This window comes from Urocampus carinirostris, chromosome 3, assembly GCF_059441175.1.
Source record: "Urocampus carinirostris isolate Australia breed hairy pipefish chromosome 3, RoL_Ucar_1.0, whole genome shotgun sequence".
In the NCBI taxonomy this organism is placed as follows: domain Eukaryota; kingdom Metazoa; phylum Chordata; class Actinopteri; order Syngnathiformes; family Syngnathidae; genus Urocampus; species Urocampus carinirostris.
The window spans coordinates 63,097,685-63,116,987 of NC_142351.1; the positions used below are offsets into that span (position 1 = coordinate 63,097,685).

General features: G+C 37.8%; 1 protein-coding gene across 3 annotated transcripts in view; it reads right to left on the reverse strand.

Annotated features, from left to right (window-relative positions):
• The window catches only part of cacna2d3a (calcium voltage-gated channel auxiliary subunit alpha2delta 3a), a 184,842-nt gene that overhangs the window by 99,927 nt on the left and 65,612 nt on the right, over positions 1 to 19,303 (reverse strand). For all 3 annotated transcript variants that reach the window (XM_088332905.1, XM_088332903.1, XM_088332904.1), the window contains exon 5: positions 6,271 to 6,433. In XM_088332905.1, coding sequence (XP_088189031.1) covers positions 6,271 to 6,433 — 163 coding nt within the window. The remainder of the gene's footprint in view (positions 1 to 6,270; positions 6,434 to 19,303) is intronic.

Genomic DNA, 19,303 nt, shown 5'->3' on the forward strand with positions numbered 1-19,303 from the left:
CTTCAAGTGGTACAACCACAACAGATTGACCTTACATCTATTCAATACAAAAGCACCAATGTATGGAGGCGCAAAAAACTAAAAAAGTGAGAGCTTACTAATTACCTCATTCATCAGAACATTTAGTGTTTAATCATTAATTGTTTGGTATAATTTGAAAAGAAATCAGCCAAAAGACAAATTATCTGTGGTTCCACGTATCGATAGTAAATATTTGTTAATTTTTTTAATGGTTTAGAACAGGCGTGTCCAACCTGGTGCCCCCAAGCACCCAGTATCCCCCAAAGGACAGCTGAGTAGCCCCCAAACCAGTTCTGAAAATAGCTCACCAGTGCTGGGTCATTTTGATTTCCTGGTTAAATGATTGTTTTGGTGGTTGACTGACCCTACTACCAATTTACCATTAACTTGATAATAACATAGTAACAGCATAGTAATTACATAGGTTATTTTAGAAATGCACATCAAACTGGTAGCTTCTTGTGCTAATTAGTAACAAAAAGCAGCCCTCTGATTTAAAATGGTTTGAAACCCCTGTTCTGGATATGTCTCATCGGTGTATGAAACATCTTTTGTTTGTTTTTGAAGGCAAATTATGTTTTATGTTGCAGCATGCTAAAATATGATTAGCAGGCTACAAATAGCACCATAGCTCTACTTTATCAATATTTTTAAGTGAGAAAAATAATATCTGCATTTACTTTGTCAATTATTGATGATTTTAGCTTAGTAATAGACAGATGATGAACCATATCAGTACTGAAATTAGGAATATTTATTTGTATTACTTACTATCATTTATTTAGCACATTTTTATTTACTTATTCTTCTATCAAATATGTAACATTTCTCCACAATTACTGTTCAAAAACATTCAATAACCAACATTTTGTAAGAAAAAATAAATTGTTTCTAACATAACTAGAAATATGTGTGTCCAACTATCCACAAAATCATCATTGCTTCTAACGTACAACACACTCATCAGGCAAACCAGACACAAAGCTTGACAAAAGGAAAAAACTGCAGACAGGAAAGCAGATAAGACGTTCCTCATCATCTTCCATTGTTGTGGCTGTCATCACTGGTGCCAATAAGCAAGGAATGAATTAGTCTTTGGGAAGCCAGCTGGATATTCAAGCTCCCATATTTTGGCGGGAAGCATTTGCACAACAATAGCGCAGCAAATTTCAGTTTGGTTGGATCTTTGTTCACAAACCAAACAATGCACTCTCATACTTGTGCACAAACATTGCAATACATAAACAGAGGTGGGTAGAGTAGCCCAAAATTTTACTTGAGTATCGGTATTATTACTCCAGAAAAATAATACACAAGTAGAAGTAAAAAGGTTTTTTAAAAATATGTAAATAATAAATTAATCAAGGTAAATTCAAGTACTTTAATAGAAAATAAAATAACAATATTAGAAATAAAAATAAAAAAATCATGCAAAAGTAGCACATTTAAAGACCAAGTACATTTTAACAGGCTCTGCAGGCAGAGCAACAAGCTAGCCTGCAACCCAATATGTTGAAAGAGCCATATTAGACCAAAAAAAACAAAAAACTGTCAGAAGCCAAAGAAAAATAAAAGCCTCATATGAACGAAACACACGCTGTATGTATCTATATTAGCCTGATATAAAAATAAATAAGTCTGATGCAGCATATTTTGTGGAGAATGATGTGACTTCTCTGTTAATTGTTCTGTATAATAAGGAAATACTATTATGGAAATCCAATTCTTTGATGTCATTTTTATTTTTAGTATTAGTAAAAACAACAACAAAAGTGCAACATGTTCCCCTTTTCTGGGCAACAAAAAGAGTCTAACAAAAAGCAGCATGTATGTTTGAAAATAAAGAGCAACCCTTTTGAAATGGTAAAGTAAATAAAATCACATTAATACGGTTTAAGTTTGATATGTGAAGTTACAAAATGTCCTAAAACTTACTCAAGTTAACGTAATGAAGTAAATGCCACTCGTTACTACCCACTTATGTATGTAAACAATGGCACACACTCACAAAAATGGAAAATACATTGGATTTTATTTTGAGTTTATATTGTTGGACTAAAGCATGTGTTGCCTACCTCTTGTGTGCAAAATGAACTATAAGCAGCAGTGAAGTGCACAAATGCTGCTTCCGAATAAAAGCCAGCCTTGCACGGCTCGCCTCACCTTAAACACATTTTTTTCATTCTTAACGTTTTTTTTCTTTCAATTTTATATTTTCTTTTGACCAAAACCAAACATGCACATTTGGTCAATTTCAATAGAAAATGGGTTTTGGCCAAAAGAAACCAAATCATTCAGGTCAACAGCAGGAAGCTTGAGGATCCACACTTCCTTATTACCCGGACGTGACTCTATTTACGAACCCTATTTAAGGACTGTGGCGACAGCATACTCTGTTAGATTGTTCTTTGTCCCTAATTTTGATGATTGATTGATTGATATTTCAAAAGCATTTGCCCCCTTTTCATAGCTTTGAGTATTTGGCCATTCACTTCATGGTTGTGTAGAAATCAAAAAGTACAGTCTAAAACCAGAAGGTGTCAGAAAGAACCTAGAGTAGGGTCAAAAACTCCTTTTTTTAAAATGTTCAAATAACTTTTTAAATGCCCCCCAAAATCTAAATAATTTGAGTCGACGGCAGAAAAACTGGAGGACCCACACTTCTTCCTTAGTACACGCTCCTGACTAATTATGAATCCAGTATTTAAGCACTGTGCCAACAGCAAAATCATTCAGATTGTAGTTTGCCCCTGATTTTGATACAGGAATTTGCTACTTTTCATTGTGGGTTTGATTATTTGACCGTTCATTAGAGATCCAAAAGAATAGCAAAAATATACAGAAGTGGGTCAAAATCTTCTTTTTTAACAGTTTAATGCCACTTTTAGGGTGTTTTTACCCAAAAGAAACCAAAATTGTCCAAGTCAATAGCAGATACTGGAGGACCCATGCCTCTTTCTTATGACTAATCAGGAACCCAGTGTTTAAGGACTGTGGCAACAGCGAAGCTGTCACACTGTTGTTTGACCTTGATTTTGATGAGTGATATTTCTAAAACATTTGCCCCTTTTCATAGCGGATTTAATCGTTTCTTTAATGATTGTATGGAAGTACAGTCTAAAACCAAGTGTGTCAGACAAACCTAGAGTGGTCAAAAATCCTGATTTTAATAGTTTGATGCAACTTTTTGGGTTGTTTTAGCCAAAATGAACAAAGTGATTACGTTAACTGGAAGGCCCACACCTTTTTTCTTATCACACGCATTCTGACTGCAATTAGGGACCCAATATTGAGGGACGATGCTGACAACACTGTCAAATTGCTTGTTAGTCCTTGATTTTGATGACTGGTTGATATTTGTAAAGCGTTTGCCCGTTTTCATAGTGGCCTTTAGTATTTAAATGTCCTTCAGTAATTGTATAGAAACCAAAATTACTGTCTAAAAGGATGTGGGGAAAAATGAAACAAAGGGGGGGTCAATCTTCTTTTTTAGTAGTTTAATGCAACTGTTTGGGTTGTTTTGTTGAAAAGAAACTGAATCATTCGAGTCAACAGTAGATAAACTGGAGGACCCCACACCGGTTCCTAATCACTCTAACTGAGTCAAGTTCGGAGAAAGGAACCTATTGTTTAAAGACTGTGCCAACAGAAAAAGCTGTCAAGTCACATTTATTTGTATACGTCGTAATCACAAATAGTCTCAGTACTTTATTTGTTAAACAAGTTCTTGAGCCTGCAAATAAGGTTTTCTCTTTAGTTTTAATGTATAGTAGAGTATTTGATAAATGAATAAAAAAATGTTTCTACTTTGTAGGTTTTGACTATCGCATGTCCTTTGTGGAATGCAACCCCCGCAGAAAACAAGGGATCGCTGTATCCTTACTATGGTTTTTGTTTTCGGCCCTACAATTCCATTTTCGAAGCGTCCCTACATGAGTCCATGACAGAAAGTACTCACAACCCAGACTTCAAAGCACAAACAAATGTTCGAAGTATTCTCTCCTCAAATCTAAGCCTCTTAGAATTGTTTGCTCCCCCTTTTGTTGTCCACCATACGAGCTCCCTGCATATACATCCGAGTTCTCACAAAACCCGAGGATTTTGAAACTCTCCAAGATCCGGTCTGTTCCATTGCCAGGGAATCGAGTCAAGATTGCGGCTTCCTCGCCTTGCCTAAGCCTGCCACTTTCATTCATGAATTTTCATTTCCATTATTTCATCTCCAGTCACTGTCATTTGAGTTTCTTTCCGCCGTCACCTAGCAATTATTAAACTGTTCCTTGAACCGTCCATCAGTTTGACTTAACCTACTTTCAACCCTCGAATATAAAATTCTAAATTGGCCGCCTGACGTAGGTCGTTGCGTGACATAAAAACATTGAACAGGGATTGATGTAGTATTGAAATTACACCCTGCCACAATGTGCTGAACTGTTTTTGGGGCATCTTTGTAGGGTCTGCATCTTGGGTCTGATCTACTCTGGTAGATCCTGGCCGTTATGGCTCTTGTGGTTAAGGCCTGATCCTGTGCTACCATGAGAGAGCTTCTGTGCTGTCTGTCTGTCCTTCATTCTCCAGCCAATGGTAGGATTTCTTGACGTCAGCCTTTATCTGACGGTGGTACATTCCATTTAGGGCATGTTCTTCAGGATATTTGCATTTGGATTTTCATCCTGGATCATGGCAATAATGCTCACTAGAACTCGGACTCCCTTTTTCCACTTAGCGTTTAGCCTCAGGGTGCTTTGGGTGGAACCCTCTGTGCATGGTTAGGAGCTTTCTTGTCGTGATGTTAGCGCTTTTTATCTCCTGTTTTAGGCAGTTTATGATACCAGCGTGGTATCTGAAGTCTGCCAGTATGTATATGTTTTTATTTTTTTCTATTCATTCAGCTGAATATTCAGGACCTGCCTTACTCTCTGGAGATATGTGGCTGTGGTTGATTTTTTTGTGTTCTCTTCATGCTTCCGATTTTTTAGCGACCATCAAGCCACATTTGTCTAATCTGAATGAGATCCTTTTGTCGTAGTTTTTGATCAAAGATTGGGGGCTTTTTGACCCAAAGAGCCATGAAAGCAAAGATATTTTCAATTATTTTTTTGAGAGAGTCACATCACATATTTTAAAACAAAATACAACAAAACCGCCACGCCAGCTGTCCCGACAAAAGGTCACATTTTGTATTACTTTGTGAAGTTTTATGATTTGATAAAATCTTTGAAATAATCATGCCAGAGCCTGTGTCCCAAATCAATAGAAATATACAGCTTAAAATTGGTCTCCCTCCCGCAGTTATTTAAAAGTGTTGAGGCTCATTTTGACTGGGATTTTTTTTCCTAGATGTTGTTTTAAAACAAGGTGCAAGCAAGTTATGTTGTAAAAATGTGCCAAAGTAGTGCATTCGAGGATACAACGTATTTATCTTCTGTGCAGACGGCACTGTGCTAAGCAAAAAAACTATTTTTTTTGGTATGGGCCCTTTCCTACCACTCACCCAATCAAATTGTTCTACATCATTTGCTAGAGGTAAAACATTTGTTTTGGGTTAGAGCTTGTTCTGTAGCTTTTCATCATGAAGTGTCTCAACAAAGAAGATTGTTTAATGAGTTTCCATATAAAGGATTATATAGTGATTTACAGCCACAACGGGGGTCTGCTGGTGTGACACCTTGAGTCCAAACCGTAGTTGAAATTGTGTCCCATAAATACTTGTCCTGTAAAGGACCCGTTGGTTATGGGTACTCTCGTATGTGAATCGGTGTCATTTACCTCTGGTGGCGTGGGAATTGTATGATTTATGTCTTATCTCCGAGCTATATGTATTCATGAAAAGAGCATGCGTGGCTAGTGAGTCATAGGTTTCCGAAACCTGCTGTAGACTCGAAGTCGTTGGTGGTTGAATAATGTATCACAATGGAGCCGGTACCTATACACCATCAGACTGAAGGAGTTCAGGCTTGTGCAGAACAGTTTTGGTGATAGCGCATATGTGTGTCCCTCTGCCTTTGTTTGTATCCCTTGTTTACGGTTGCACTAGGCATTACGGCAAGATCTAGTGGTAGAATATTACACAGTGTCCCTTTAAGTAACAATATATAAAGTATAATTTCTGTTTTTCTAGAAGAAAATGAAAAAAATAATACCTAAAATGAGCACCTTTATTGCTAATCGTGTAAGACTATTTGTTTTAAGTTCAATTGCCCTTGTATTTGATCAATAGATGCTAAATAAATGAGAAAGAAAACATACCTTTGTTGTACATGTTAGTGGGCACTTGCACAACACTGAGGCTAAGGTTGACCGACAGGTTATTGAAGTGGTCGTTGGGCTGCAGGACGAACTCGCCACCCAACTCCAGATTGTTCCCCTCCTCGTCCTTTTCGTTGATCAGCACCGCGTTAAAGTATTCATACTGGTGACACCAAGAAGAGTGACAAAATCATTCCATGTCCTCATATAACCTCAATGTATTAAGTGTGATTTTAGTGTGATTTTAGTGTGAGAAAATGCTGAGTTATCTTTCCTCCTCCCCCCCATTTCTTTCCCGTCATTGTCCTGCACGCATAGCCCCGGCTTGCCTGTATTTTTAGGGCTGCGTATACTGGTAAGACTATTAATAAATGATGGCAAAAGATAAATATAGCACCCATGGCTCCCTGAGTCTCCAAAGCTGTGGTAGCACCTGTGGCTCAGGCTGGGGGTGGAGAATGGAGTGCAAAAAATAGAATTCTGAGGATAGAGGGGAAAAGGAAAGAAAAGCTTGGGTTATAAAATAAAACTGCACCTTAATGTGTCCACTATTAAGTTGAATCAAAAATTAAATTCAATGTGGTCAATAGTTACCACTCCTGGAGCAAAGTTGGGAAAACATATACAGCCCATCAGGGTTTTTGGCCCACTGAACAAAAGTTTTTTTAATAAACCTACAAATTGTATTTATTTTTTACTCCCAACAATCTTTTAAGATTTTCTCCTCAATAACAAAAGTGCAGCCAGGTATCTATGTGTACAATTGCAAACATTGACACGGGAGTAGCTTTGCTAGGCAGTTTTCTAAATAACTTGATATATATCTAGACATGGGATATCTATGTACTGTATACATTTTCACCAGTTTTGCACTTTTTCTGTTGCATTGCCACAATTTTAAGTGATTTTCCATGAAATAGGAGCCATATTTACGTCTACATACGTCTTCATCTCAGGTCTATTCTTTTTAGATATTTATAAATGAAAACTTTCGAACATGGTACGTTAACATTATTTTTGTTGTTGAGTCATTGTTTGTGTCTTGTTTTTATTTTCTAATGTTCGAGATAAAGTTTTCATTCATAGATATTTATGTCTTTATTTATGCATCAAATTTCAATGGAACAAATGTATTGGAATATGTATCACGTGGTTTTAACTGAACCACTTTACAGGATTATTTAATTATGTATTTATGTTCTTTTTCAAGAACCATTTCTTCTTTTTTTATCCATTTAATTATACATAAATAATTTCAATATATATAGAGAAATACATAAAATGTGAACTAAAAGCCTTTAATATGTCACAAAAGAAAATGATATGAAAATGAAATGTAATGCCACTATATTGCCACAAAGTTTTATTGCCACAAAGTTTTTTTAACAAAAATATAAAAGCCACAAGCGATGCAATGCATATTTTCCGATGTGATAAATTCCGGAACAAATTATTTTTCCCCAGTTATATAGTATCTAGTATCAGTATTGTCATACGCCGCTGCTGGTCAATACTGAAGTCTGGCTCATCTCTCTTTAGAGCGGAAAGGTACTTTACACCAAAAAACAACTGCAACCAGATGATGAGTATGTTGTATTTGAGTCAGGTCAGGACAATTCTCGTGCTACTGTTAACAACTGAAACCAGTACTGTTGTTTGTGGCAGAGAAATCCCTACCCCCAAAACCGTCCAGGAGAGGGATGGGTACCACCAGGAAAAAAAATGCATGATAAAGAAATAAGAAACACCATTATACAAATACTTTGAATGAATTGGGAAAATACTATATATTAAGATAAGAATAACAGCATCTTGCTCATGATAAATATTATTTCTACATATCTCCTCCATTTTTCTCTGGGATGGATTAACCATGAAAATCAAGGGAATACTGTAATCCAGCATGCATACGTAATGAGACAAGGAATGCACAACAAGCAGTGCTTAACGAAGCTGCAAACACTTATTTAAAATCTCGGCGTGCGGGCTTTAATTTTGATTAAAACTGCGCCCATTAGCCTTACACTTTTAACGGTGTTGGAGTGTTTGTGGGCGTGCAAACGTGTCATTTGCATCTGCTCTGACTACTGTGCACGTACGTGGGTTGGCGTCCGTGTTAAGTCACTTATGCAATTCCAGGAGTACAGTCGCTACAGCAGTGCCACTAATGCAGTCTCTGATCACGGTGTTAACAACCTGATCTTTATTCCGCATTTGTGCCATCAGCACCCACTCAGTGTGGGCTCCAGAGAAGAAGAGAGAGATGGGAGGGTAGAAGAGTAAGCAAATAGTGGAGCACATCTCAGTTGTGGAAGTGTTAAAGCCATGTGAATATATAGACAGAAAAGTGCCACCTTTGGAGGTGAAATTTGCCGGCAATATGTTTGCTTTGTTGAATTTTATGTCATTCCTAAACTTGTTTCATAGTTTCCCGTTCCTTTGTTCTTCTTATTGTTAAGATCAGCATGCCACTGTCCATCATAGGGCGCCAACAGGCAGACGAGCTGAATGATCCCACACTTGAGGAGAGTAATGCTCTTGCTACTGAGCCACAATACACCAGTTAACCGCAAACCAATAAATAAAAGTGTAGCTACTTTCAAGTTATGAGAATGATCGTTGTTTTATAAGAGCTGACATTTGGCATCCTCTTTTGATAATCTGAGGTAACTGCAACCAGGACGTAGATATATAAAAAACTATTTTTTTTCTAAACACAGGATCAAAACGCTGAACTTGTTCCACATCGCCCGCACCTGACTCCAATTAGGAACCGAGTATTTTAGGACTGTGCAGACAGAAAAAGCTGTCAGATCGTTGTTTGCCCTTGGTGTTGATGAGCGATTGAGAATTTTGAAGTACTCCCGTCTTTTCTTAGTGGCCATGGTCCTTGAGTATTCCTTCCTTCCATGATTGTGTTGAAATCCAAAATTACGCCACCTTGTTTCTCGAGGGCCACCTGTCCTGCAAATTTTTGGTGGTTTATTTTCTTCAACTGAGCTGATTCAAATTATCAGCTCCTTATCAAGCTGTGCAGGAGCTTTATGGCAACCCCTGGGGATTGGATTCCTCTGTATTGGAGCACAAAAACAAAAACATGCAGGACATGTGGCCATGGAGGACCAAGATTGCCCACCTCCTGGTTTAAAACTATATGTGGGTCACTAGAAAACCCAAGGTGGATCAAAAATGACTTTCTGAATAGTAGGATGCAACTTTTTGTGTTGCTTGGTACAAAATAAACCAAATCTTTTGGGTCAACAGAACACAAACTACAGGACCTCACACATGTTCTACATCACTTACATCTTATTCTAATTAGGAACCCAGTACTTAAAGACTATGCCAACAGCAAAAGCTGCCGGGTTGTTGTTTGCCGTTGAGGTTAATGATATATTGTGTAGAGTGATTGCTTCAAATTTATTGTTATTAAAATCAGAAACTAATTTGCTGGTTTCTGATTCGACCAGCAGGTAGTAGTCACGTTTTACCACCTGAATTAATTCAACATAGCCTTGTATTGTGTCTAACATTCATCATGAAAGAAGCAATGTTTTAAACATATTTTAATTTTAGCTCTAAAATATCTATTTTTCAGTTCATTGATATGGATAATGATTGATCACACATATAAATAGTACACGTGTTTGATAAAAAAACAACATTTATTTACATGACAAGAAAAATGGAATCACCCAAAAAATAAAATAAAAAACATTGTCGACACAAGCCCTCTCAGTCTTAAAAAAGGGGACGGGGAAAGAAATTCTGTAGCAAAAATGAAATTACTGATTCATAAACCCAATAAACCGAAAGTTAAGATAATCAACTCATTTAGATAATCAGGAATTATTTACAAAGCATGTCAAAAACTAAATAAGGCTTTCAATTTTTTCCAACCCGAAACAAATTTGTCTTTTTTTTTGTACAATGTGTTTTTTTGGGGTTGCCGAATTCTGGGCTAGCATGTAGTTCTGCCAGCAGAGCCCTTAAAAGAAATACTGGGGCTTTAAATGGGATACTTGTGTTTAATTTGTTTGATTTAAACCATTATTATTCACTTGTTTGTTAAAGTAATTCAAGTTACTTCGATTATTTTTGTCTATTTTCAAATTAAATGTTGAATTTACTGTGAAATTGGAAGGGTGGCACTGCGGATGGCTGGGTAACACGCAGCCCCACAGTGCGGAGGTTCAGGGTTCAAGTCCAGGCACCGCAGCATCCCTGTGAGAGTTTGCATGTTCTCCACGTGCCTGTGTGGGTTTCCTTCGGGCACTGCAGTCTCTTCCCACATGCCCAAAATACATGCATGTCAGGTTAATTGGCCTGTCCAAATTGTTCCTCGTTGTGTATGAGCGAGTGAATGGTTGTCCGTCTGTGTGCCCTGCGACTGCGTGGCAACTAGTTCAGGGTGTCCCCTGCTCACTGCCCGAAGATGACTGGGTTGGGCTCCAGCCCCCCGCGCGACCCTACTGAGGATAAGCGGTGCGGATAATGGATGGATGGATGGAAGGACTTTGATGATTTGATGATCTGATAGAATTGTTTGGCAAATGGATAAATAAATAAATGAATAGATACATATGATGTTACTCAGTACTTGAGTATTTTTTTCACAAAGTGCTTTTTAAAAGTTTTTTTCCCAATAACTATTTGGATGACCACTTTTTATTTCTACTTGAGTCATATCATTCTGAAGCAACAGTACTTTTACTTGAGTAAAATCTTTGGCTACTCTACCAACCTTTGAGTACAGTGCATATGTTTTGACAGGGCAAAAATAAATGCAAGTTCATATTTCCTCATAAAACAAATGCACCAGTTTCATGCGCACATACTTTTCATAAACATTTAACTATTTTCCTTACATTTCGCAGACTCACACAAAAAGCGTAAAATTGAGTCGGAGCCAAAAGGAAGAAAAAGATAGACCGGCAAAAAGAAGCGTGACGGCGTAAGCCTCTGGTATTCACTTTCAACTTTCATCACTCCCCGGGTGTGCAAATATGTCTAGAAAACAACTTGGGGCATGGATGCAGGTCATTTGGGGGGAACACAAGTTTGCCAGAAATAACCTAAGGGGGGACAACTTTTTTTTCAACAATTCCTGAAATGTGCAAAGAAAGGTGAGATAAAGTGAGCATTTATCACACGTAACATTGGAATTACTTCTTGCTTGACGTACCTCCACCCGTAATTACGACCACCCCCAGAGGTGCTAGTTTTCTACAGCAAGTCTTGTTTTTTTAGGTGCTCATACCTTCTTGGCAGATGCTTTTTTTCAGCAAATGCATCTTTTCCCAAACATTTTTTTCTCCAAAAGCAATTTTTTTCAACACTTGCTCTATATTTTCAATTTTTCCAAGAGATGTATATTTCTTCCAGCAAATGCTCAATTTTGTCCAGTAAAAACACATTTTACCAGCAGAGGGCTCACTTTTTCCTAGCAAATGATATTTCATCTTGAGGTTATTCGCATTTATTTTAGCAAATGCTTATTTTTCTTCAATCCCTGCAATGTGTAGAAACCCGGCAAAGTGTATGACAGTTTTCGCAGCCAGCGAGCACAGCGATCCATCACTACACTCAGTAACTGGATACCAATTGGCAGCAGATGGCGCCAATGTAAATTATTTCAACTTCAGCCCACCCATCCTATGACCATGGCAAAGAGATGCTTATTCTTACCAGAGAATGCTCTATTTTCTCCAGCAAATATAATTTTTTAGCGTGAGCTCAGTTTTTGTGTATTTTCTGATGATCACATACTTATTTAACGTATTTTCCGCACTATAAAGCGCACCTAAAAGCCTTTATTTTTTTCAAAAACGGACCATGCGCCTTATAATACAGTGCGCCTTATATATGGATCAATATTAAGTCGCAATGTCTCACAACAAAGGCAAGCAGCCGCCGACTAGATTTTTGCTCGTAGGCGATGTGGTCCGCGGTGTATGCTGGGATACATATGCCGGCGTTTCATTTCCCAGCCAATGTGTCAATCATCATTTGAATCGATCACTATTGGCTAAAGTTATTCGGAGGTAAAGGGGGCGGATCCATTTTATCATTTACAGCAGACCTGGGCACTCCGGTCCTGGAGGGCCGTATGTTCTGCATGATTTTTGAGGTTTCTCTGATCCAATACAGGTGATTCCAATCACCAGTATCGTTAACGAGCACTTGCTAGCTTGCTAACGAGGTTATAATTTGTATCACCTGAGTTAAAGAGGAGCAAACTCTGGCAGGACGTATGGCCCTCCAGGACCGGAGTGCCCAGGTCTGATTTACAGGCTCGCATAGGCTAAAGGGGCAAAACAAAGCCTGCAATTGGCCGAAAAAGATGAATGTGAATAGCAAGTTTGGTTGTCTACGGCATAGAGGAAACATGTTTTACCATTCTGTATTTGTAAATATTTTACTCTCCTGGATTTACTACACTCACGGATATAAGAGGACCATGGTTGGACATTATTATTGAACGCAACGACTTCGGTGAGCTACTCCGGCTATATATTTTCCCAGTATCTTGTTTCAGATTGATCTAGATGTTTCTGTGATGGGTCTTTTTTTTTTAAATTAAACTCAATTTCAAGTGTTTATTGTCATATGCACAGTAAAGTTGCGAGCGAAAATCCCAAGACTTTAACCTTCCGAATGATATTTGGAACGATGCATTTGAGTGACATCGTACGGACACCGCATCCGCACATGTCTACGACACGTATTTGCTTCTTTGCAAGCTTTCGGAATGTTAAGGGGCTAATAAGTTTGACTGAACTATCTGACTGTTTTGTCGACATTTCCATTGTAGTGCCTTATAATCCGGTACGCCTTATGTATGGAAGATATAGGACCAAAAACTATTTTTTGGGGGTGCGCCCTATAGTGCGCAAAATACGGTATTTCAGTGGATTTTCATTTTTTTCCAAACAGGGATAATTTTTTTCCAGCAGATGCTCATTTTTCTATTTCTGGCAGAATGTAGCAGCCCAGCAACACCCATGACAATACAGACAACCTGCCAACACAGCAATCTACCTCTACATTCAGTAACTAGATAATGTCCTGTTAGCGGATGGCACCAATGTAATGGAATGCGACTTATATCCACCCGTAATTATGACAATAGACAGCAGATGCTCTTTTTTTTTCAATTAAAGTGTTTTTTTTAGCTAATGTTCATATTTTTCAATGGCTGTCAGCACTTAGGAGCCCAACAACACTCGGACGGCACAGCAATGTACCACTAGACTCAGAAACTAGACACGGTCTTTTGGCAGAAGATAGCAACATTGTAATGGATTTCAACTTACGTTTAATAAGATTCATGACCTGTTAGCTGTCCAAAACAATTATAATATTTAGCTGAGTAGTGAGATATCGTAACTTAATCTGACACAGTGCTCGGGAACATTAACAGACGGATCTTGTTCAGTGGAGGTACATGTCATCATTACTCAGCGTCATCATCATGTTCTGTCCGCAGGAAATTAGTAATAAACATAATTAGTGAATAATTAGCCCTCCAGATGCTCTCTCAACTCAACACAACACTGAGATGTCGGGCTAGGTAGGAACCAACACGTGTTAATATATTTTATAGCAAGGTTGGGCAAGTATTTGGAGTGGCGGGCAGCATTGGCATAAAAAAATTTGGCCAAGGGTCTAATCTATGAGACCAATCCAATTTTTTTCATTCATCAATAATTATAAATGGGGACATCTACATGCCATATTTTTTCAATTTGTTTTTAAAATGAATAATTTCATTAATTTGGTTAATAAATACTCACAATTATAACAAAAATATACATCAAGTCCCTGTTTTGAGCAATAAATTTGATATTTAGTTTTGAAGTATAACTGTAGTTGTGTTTTTACAGTATTTTCCAAATTTCGATTTTTGTAATATGTCTGTACTATTTCTGTAGTATTAATGTAGTTTTATTTTTGTAGTATTTTTCTAGTATTGCTACAGTAGTATTTTCATTTCCATAGTAGTATTTCTGTATTATTAATTTTTGTATTTTAGAGCAGAATCTTTGCTGTACTTCTGTAGTATTTTTGTAGTGTTACTGTAAACCTTTTTTTGTGGAATTGTACTATTTCTGAACTCTGATTTTCTTTTTTAAATTTCTGTAGTATTTTAAACTTTCACTAAAATGTTAATTTTTCAGTGAATGTTATTGTTGTATTTGTAGTATTTCTGCAGTCGTATTTTTGTAGTATTTTGTAGGTTTAAAAATGAAATATTACACACCTTGAAGAAGCTGTCATGTTTAGCAGCCATCTTTTAAATGCGGAAGCCCAAATGACTATTTTGGCGAGCTAGCTTGTCCCGGTGGTGTTGTTAGCATCATTTCTCGGTCACTTTTCACACACAGCTGAGTCCTGAACGTGTTTGCAGTGATTCATGCATCCTCCGCTTGTTTTCCTCCACATTTCCTTCTCTAGTCACTCATGTTAGCCACTTGGCGGCAGGCTCAAGCTCGTCATTAGTTTCTATCAATATTGTTAGCTGCTCCTGCTTCATCCTTACGTGTCAATTGCCTTCCACAGCTGCTCATGCAAACAAACATTTCCGAGTCCCAGGATTCAGTTATCTTCAACCCTGTTTTCTCCTCTAGCCACTAATGTAAGCTAATCAGCTTGAGGATATGGTTTGCAGCTAGCCACCATTGTTATTGTTTGCTGCGCATGCTTTGTCCTTCAGTGCCATTCACCTTTCATTGAATGTTGCTGAGTTCCTTGATTCCGGTATTTGGCTCCGGTCATCTCTGACGTTTTTCAACTGTTTCCTTCTCTAGCGTCTCACGTCGCTGTGTTCTGTTATTCAGGGTTCCTGACGCTTGAAAAATTCTGTTTTGCTCTTGCATTATTTTATTGGCCATTTTAGTAGCTTGTTCCACAAGCCACCCAAGTTGGCTAAATGCACTCGCTCCGACCAATTCCAATTATTGGCTCTTTTCAGCTGCTCCGGGTGTATCCAGCTTGCTTGATCTTTAATTGTCGCTAGCAGGGTTTAGTAGCAGCTTTCATGTCCTGCCGCTGGTTGAAATTAAAATAAAATGAGACTTTTGAATTTAGACAAGTGCTAAAGTTCGGGCTTCCGTACTTGTCTTCTTCGAATGCCCATGCCTCAATAATTTTTAAACTACGACCACTATCATAAAAAAACAAAACAAAATAAATATGGCATAATTAATGATGATTTAGCATGCTTTGTAATTTGCAAGGACATAAATAGTAACAAAAAGTAAATTATGATTTTAAGTGAAATGCAGACAGGAGAAAAATAGTCTTATATCTCAAATGATTTCCTGTATAGGTCAGTTTTATTTTTTTATCTGTGTTTTTTGCCTGTCATATAATTGCCCCAGATACAAAGGAACATCAGACCTTTTGTCAGAGAACATTTCATTACTTTCGGAGCACACAGGTTTAATCAACATATTATGCACTAAAAAAGCTCTTTCCATTTCCACTTTTGATGCTTTTTATGTTTTAAAAGCCTGAACTTGGGCAAGTGTTCACGCTGAAAATGTGACTTTCAATTTAAGATTTGTGCGTGATTCTTGACTTATAATAACTGAAGATTGAACTATATGCAGGAGCAAACTCATCAATTTTCTCACTGGAGGATGAACTGTTTGCTAATAAAATGTTCCTGAATTATGAATTATTAATCATTTACACTCCTCAAAAACAAACCAATCGTCTTTGCCATTCTCACCATCAGTTTGCAAAGCTTTGATTTTTAAATGAAATATTTCGGTGCATACGTGAGAGCCGCTGTGAGTAATTGGGATATATATTTGTACAGATCTTTTTGTGCAAGGCACATTATTCGCTTGAGGAAATCCAGTAAAACAATCTCAAAAATTCACTTTTTTCTCCCTTTTTCGGCTTTTTGTGTGGGCCTCGTGCATGTACCTTTTGCTGATTACGAATCAAAGGTGCTATTTGCAGAGAATACTGTACAACAGTGTTTTTCAACAAATGTGCCGAGGGCACATTAGTGTGCCATGACACCTTGTCAAGTGTCCCGCAGGAAATTAATCAATTATGTCTTTAAAAAACCATGCTAATGGTCGCTATCTTTGCTTTCATCCATTGGTCAACTGAGTAACTAAGATTCATCCGTATCAGTAGGTGGCAAAATACTCCTTTTTTTCTTTTTATATACAAATGATCTGCTCATGAGGCAATACAGTATATTTAATCCCTTATCTTGCTTGATGAAGCTATTTAAAATTGCACTGCAAGAAATAATAAAATACATCACATAAAGTAAAAACTATTGTACATATTGTCAGGACCAGAACAAAGGACCCACTTGCCCGTGTTTCTCTTAGTTTTATTAGGAAGAAGAGAAAGGGTAGTATACAGGATCCGTAGACCGTTGATTGTCAAGGTATTTAGCTTGTTTTTATATTATAAAATATAAAAACAATGTTTCTCATACACACACACACACACACACACATAAAGTAACGTTTCAACAATGAGTGTAATTATATCTCTTGTACGTTTATCAATCTTGTATTCTTTTATTTTGAAGTCGTGTTCTTGTCTGTACTGATTCCTCTGACGTTAATAAACACTCCCGCTCTCTGTTCGGGACCTCAGCCAAGAAGGACGTGAGTTCTTTGCTTCCACCATCATGTAGAATTAAACTATATACATGTATTTTATCTGTGCAAATATAGCCACTAAATAGTTTTAATAATGTCTATCCCTGACAGCAGGTTACTCAGACACGGAAGTGGTATTTCCGTAGCGAGTGAAGGCAGTGTTGAGAGCGGGGAAAAACGGATTGATGGCCGGGACGGGGGAACAGAAGCGGTCGGAGCCCGGAATCAAACAGGAATCAGGACAAGAGAGAGTCAGGGTCGAAAAGGCTTGCCTAGCGAGATCTGAGATTCACAGACGGACAACAGGTGACAGGAAGACAGGGGTTTAAAAAGAGACAAGAAGCCAATCAGCGTCCGAGGCAGTTGGCCCCAAAGGAGCAGATTCAGGTGCTTCGTAATCATGACACATATTTTGCTGATTTTAATGATTTGTATTTTTTTTTACTTTACTTAAAAAAATAGAGCATACTAAATAAATGATGATTTGTGGATCTGTTATGCTTTAAGTGCTGTTGTTATTTTTCTCAAAAATAAATAAATGTTTGTTTGTTTTTGGAATGTGGAAGAATTCGGAGTGACCAGAGGAAACCCATGCACGGGGAGAACCTGCAAACTCCACACAGGAAGGTTCGATCTCACGAACTCAGAACCACCGTGTCCCCATGCTGCCCTAAATATGTAGTAAAACAAGTTTTATAATAAAGTCAAATCTAAAATTACAGCTAAAATAAACCAAAATGAATACCCTGTATTACCTCTTGAGCCACGGTGACCACAATTGCACATAAAAAAAAACGACAACTTTTTTTTGTGCATAAATAAGCTGATTAATATCTGCAAGGTTTGCAAAGGCACCATATCCGGGAACTGTGTGAAAAGTAGACTATAAGAAAAACTATATAAAGGCAGCACAGAAAACATTTTGTATATTTATACGTTTAAATACATCTAAGGTTTTTTTAATTGACGGCGTTAAACGCCATGAAAAATTGATTAAAGTAGAAATGCAGACCATTTAACCCCGGGATACAGTATCCCAGCAATACGCAATTTCAATTTGCTATGGGAAATAAAATGTTTTCTGTCCCTCTTTACAGCATTTTCCCTACTACGTGACATACAAAACATGTTTTTTTGCTGGTTCCAAAACATGTAAAATTGAGATTTAATAGTGTGCGTATAATGAGTTAGATCTCCAAGTTGCTTCTCTGCGATTGGTCGACTTTACAGGAAATGCTGGTCTGCTATTTGTGTGCATCACGGCAGCATGAAATTTACAATATCACTCCCACAATGCCTTTCCCTCTCTTTATTTTTAAGAATCTTAGGTGCTTTCTACACTTAGTGGGTTAATGCAATAAAATAGTATATTCACTAAGGGTCCCAAAACTTGCAACGTTTCTAAAGGGAGAAGAAAAATGATAACAATTGAAATGAAGCTTATGGGTATCAATAAATCTGAAAAAGGCACATAAACAATTGATCTTCAGGACTAATATTACACAAAAGGATGTGATTAAAGATGGGAAGTCTTCCAAGGGCATGACAACCCTTATGAGTGGAAGCTTTAAAATAATCAGTTTGTTGCTGTTGTAGTCTTTAAATGTAATTTATATATGATACTAATCATATGCACATATATTACACATATATGTTGCTTTCTATATACTATTTTGTTGTTTTAGTATTTTTATATGGAGTACTGGGTGTTGGGAGCCAATTATCATAGGTTACCATCCCTCGGCATGCAGCAAGGGAAGCACGGCAGCGCAGTGGTTAGAGCGTGTGCGGCACAGTTCAAACATCCTGTGTGGATTTTGCATGTTCCTCCGTGCTTGCGTGGGTTTCCTACGGGCACTCTGGTTTCCTCCCACATTCCAAAAACATGCATGTCAGATCAATTGGCCGGTTCAAATTGTCCCTTAGTGTGAATGAGCGAGCGAATTGTCTGTCCCTGTGTGCCCTGCGATTGGCTGGCAAGCAGTTCAGGGTGTTTCCTGCCCACTGCCCGAAGTTTGCGGGGATGGGCTCCAGCGCCCCCGCGACCTTACTGAGGATAAGCGGTGCGGATAATGGATGGATGGATGGATGGATGATATGCAGCAATTTCACTTTGCATTTCCCAAATTAGAATGGATTGATGCTGTATAGGGAGCACCTGATTAAAAGACACAGCAATCATTTATGTAAAAGGAAAAAAAATGTGCATGTATGGTATACATATTTTTAATGTATCTCCACAAATTGGGCAAAGGTTTGCCCATTTGCGACAGCGTCACACACAAGTGGTGGTAGTTGAGAAATGGCCTTTTTTGCAGCCGGTGGTGAATAATACATGGTAATTATCAGCGGCTGGGTTAAAATACCCCAACTACATCCCCATGCCACCCTCACCC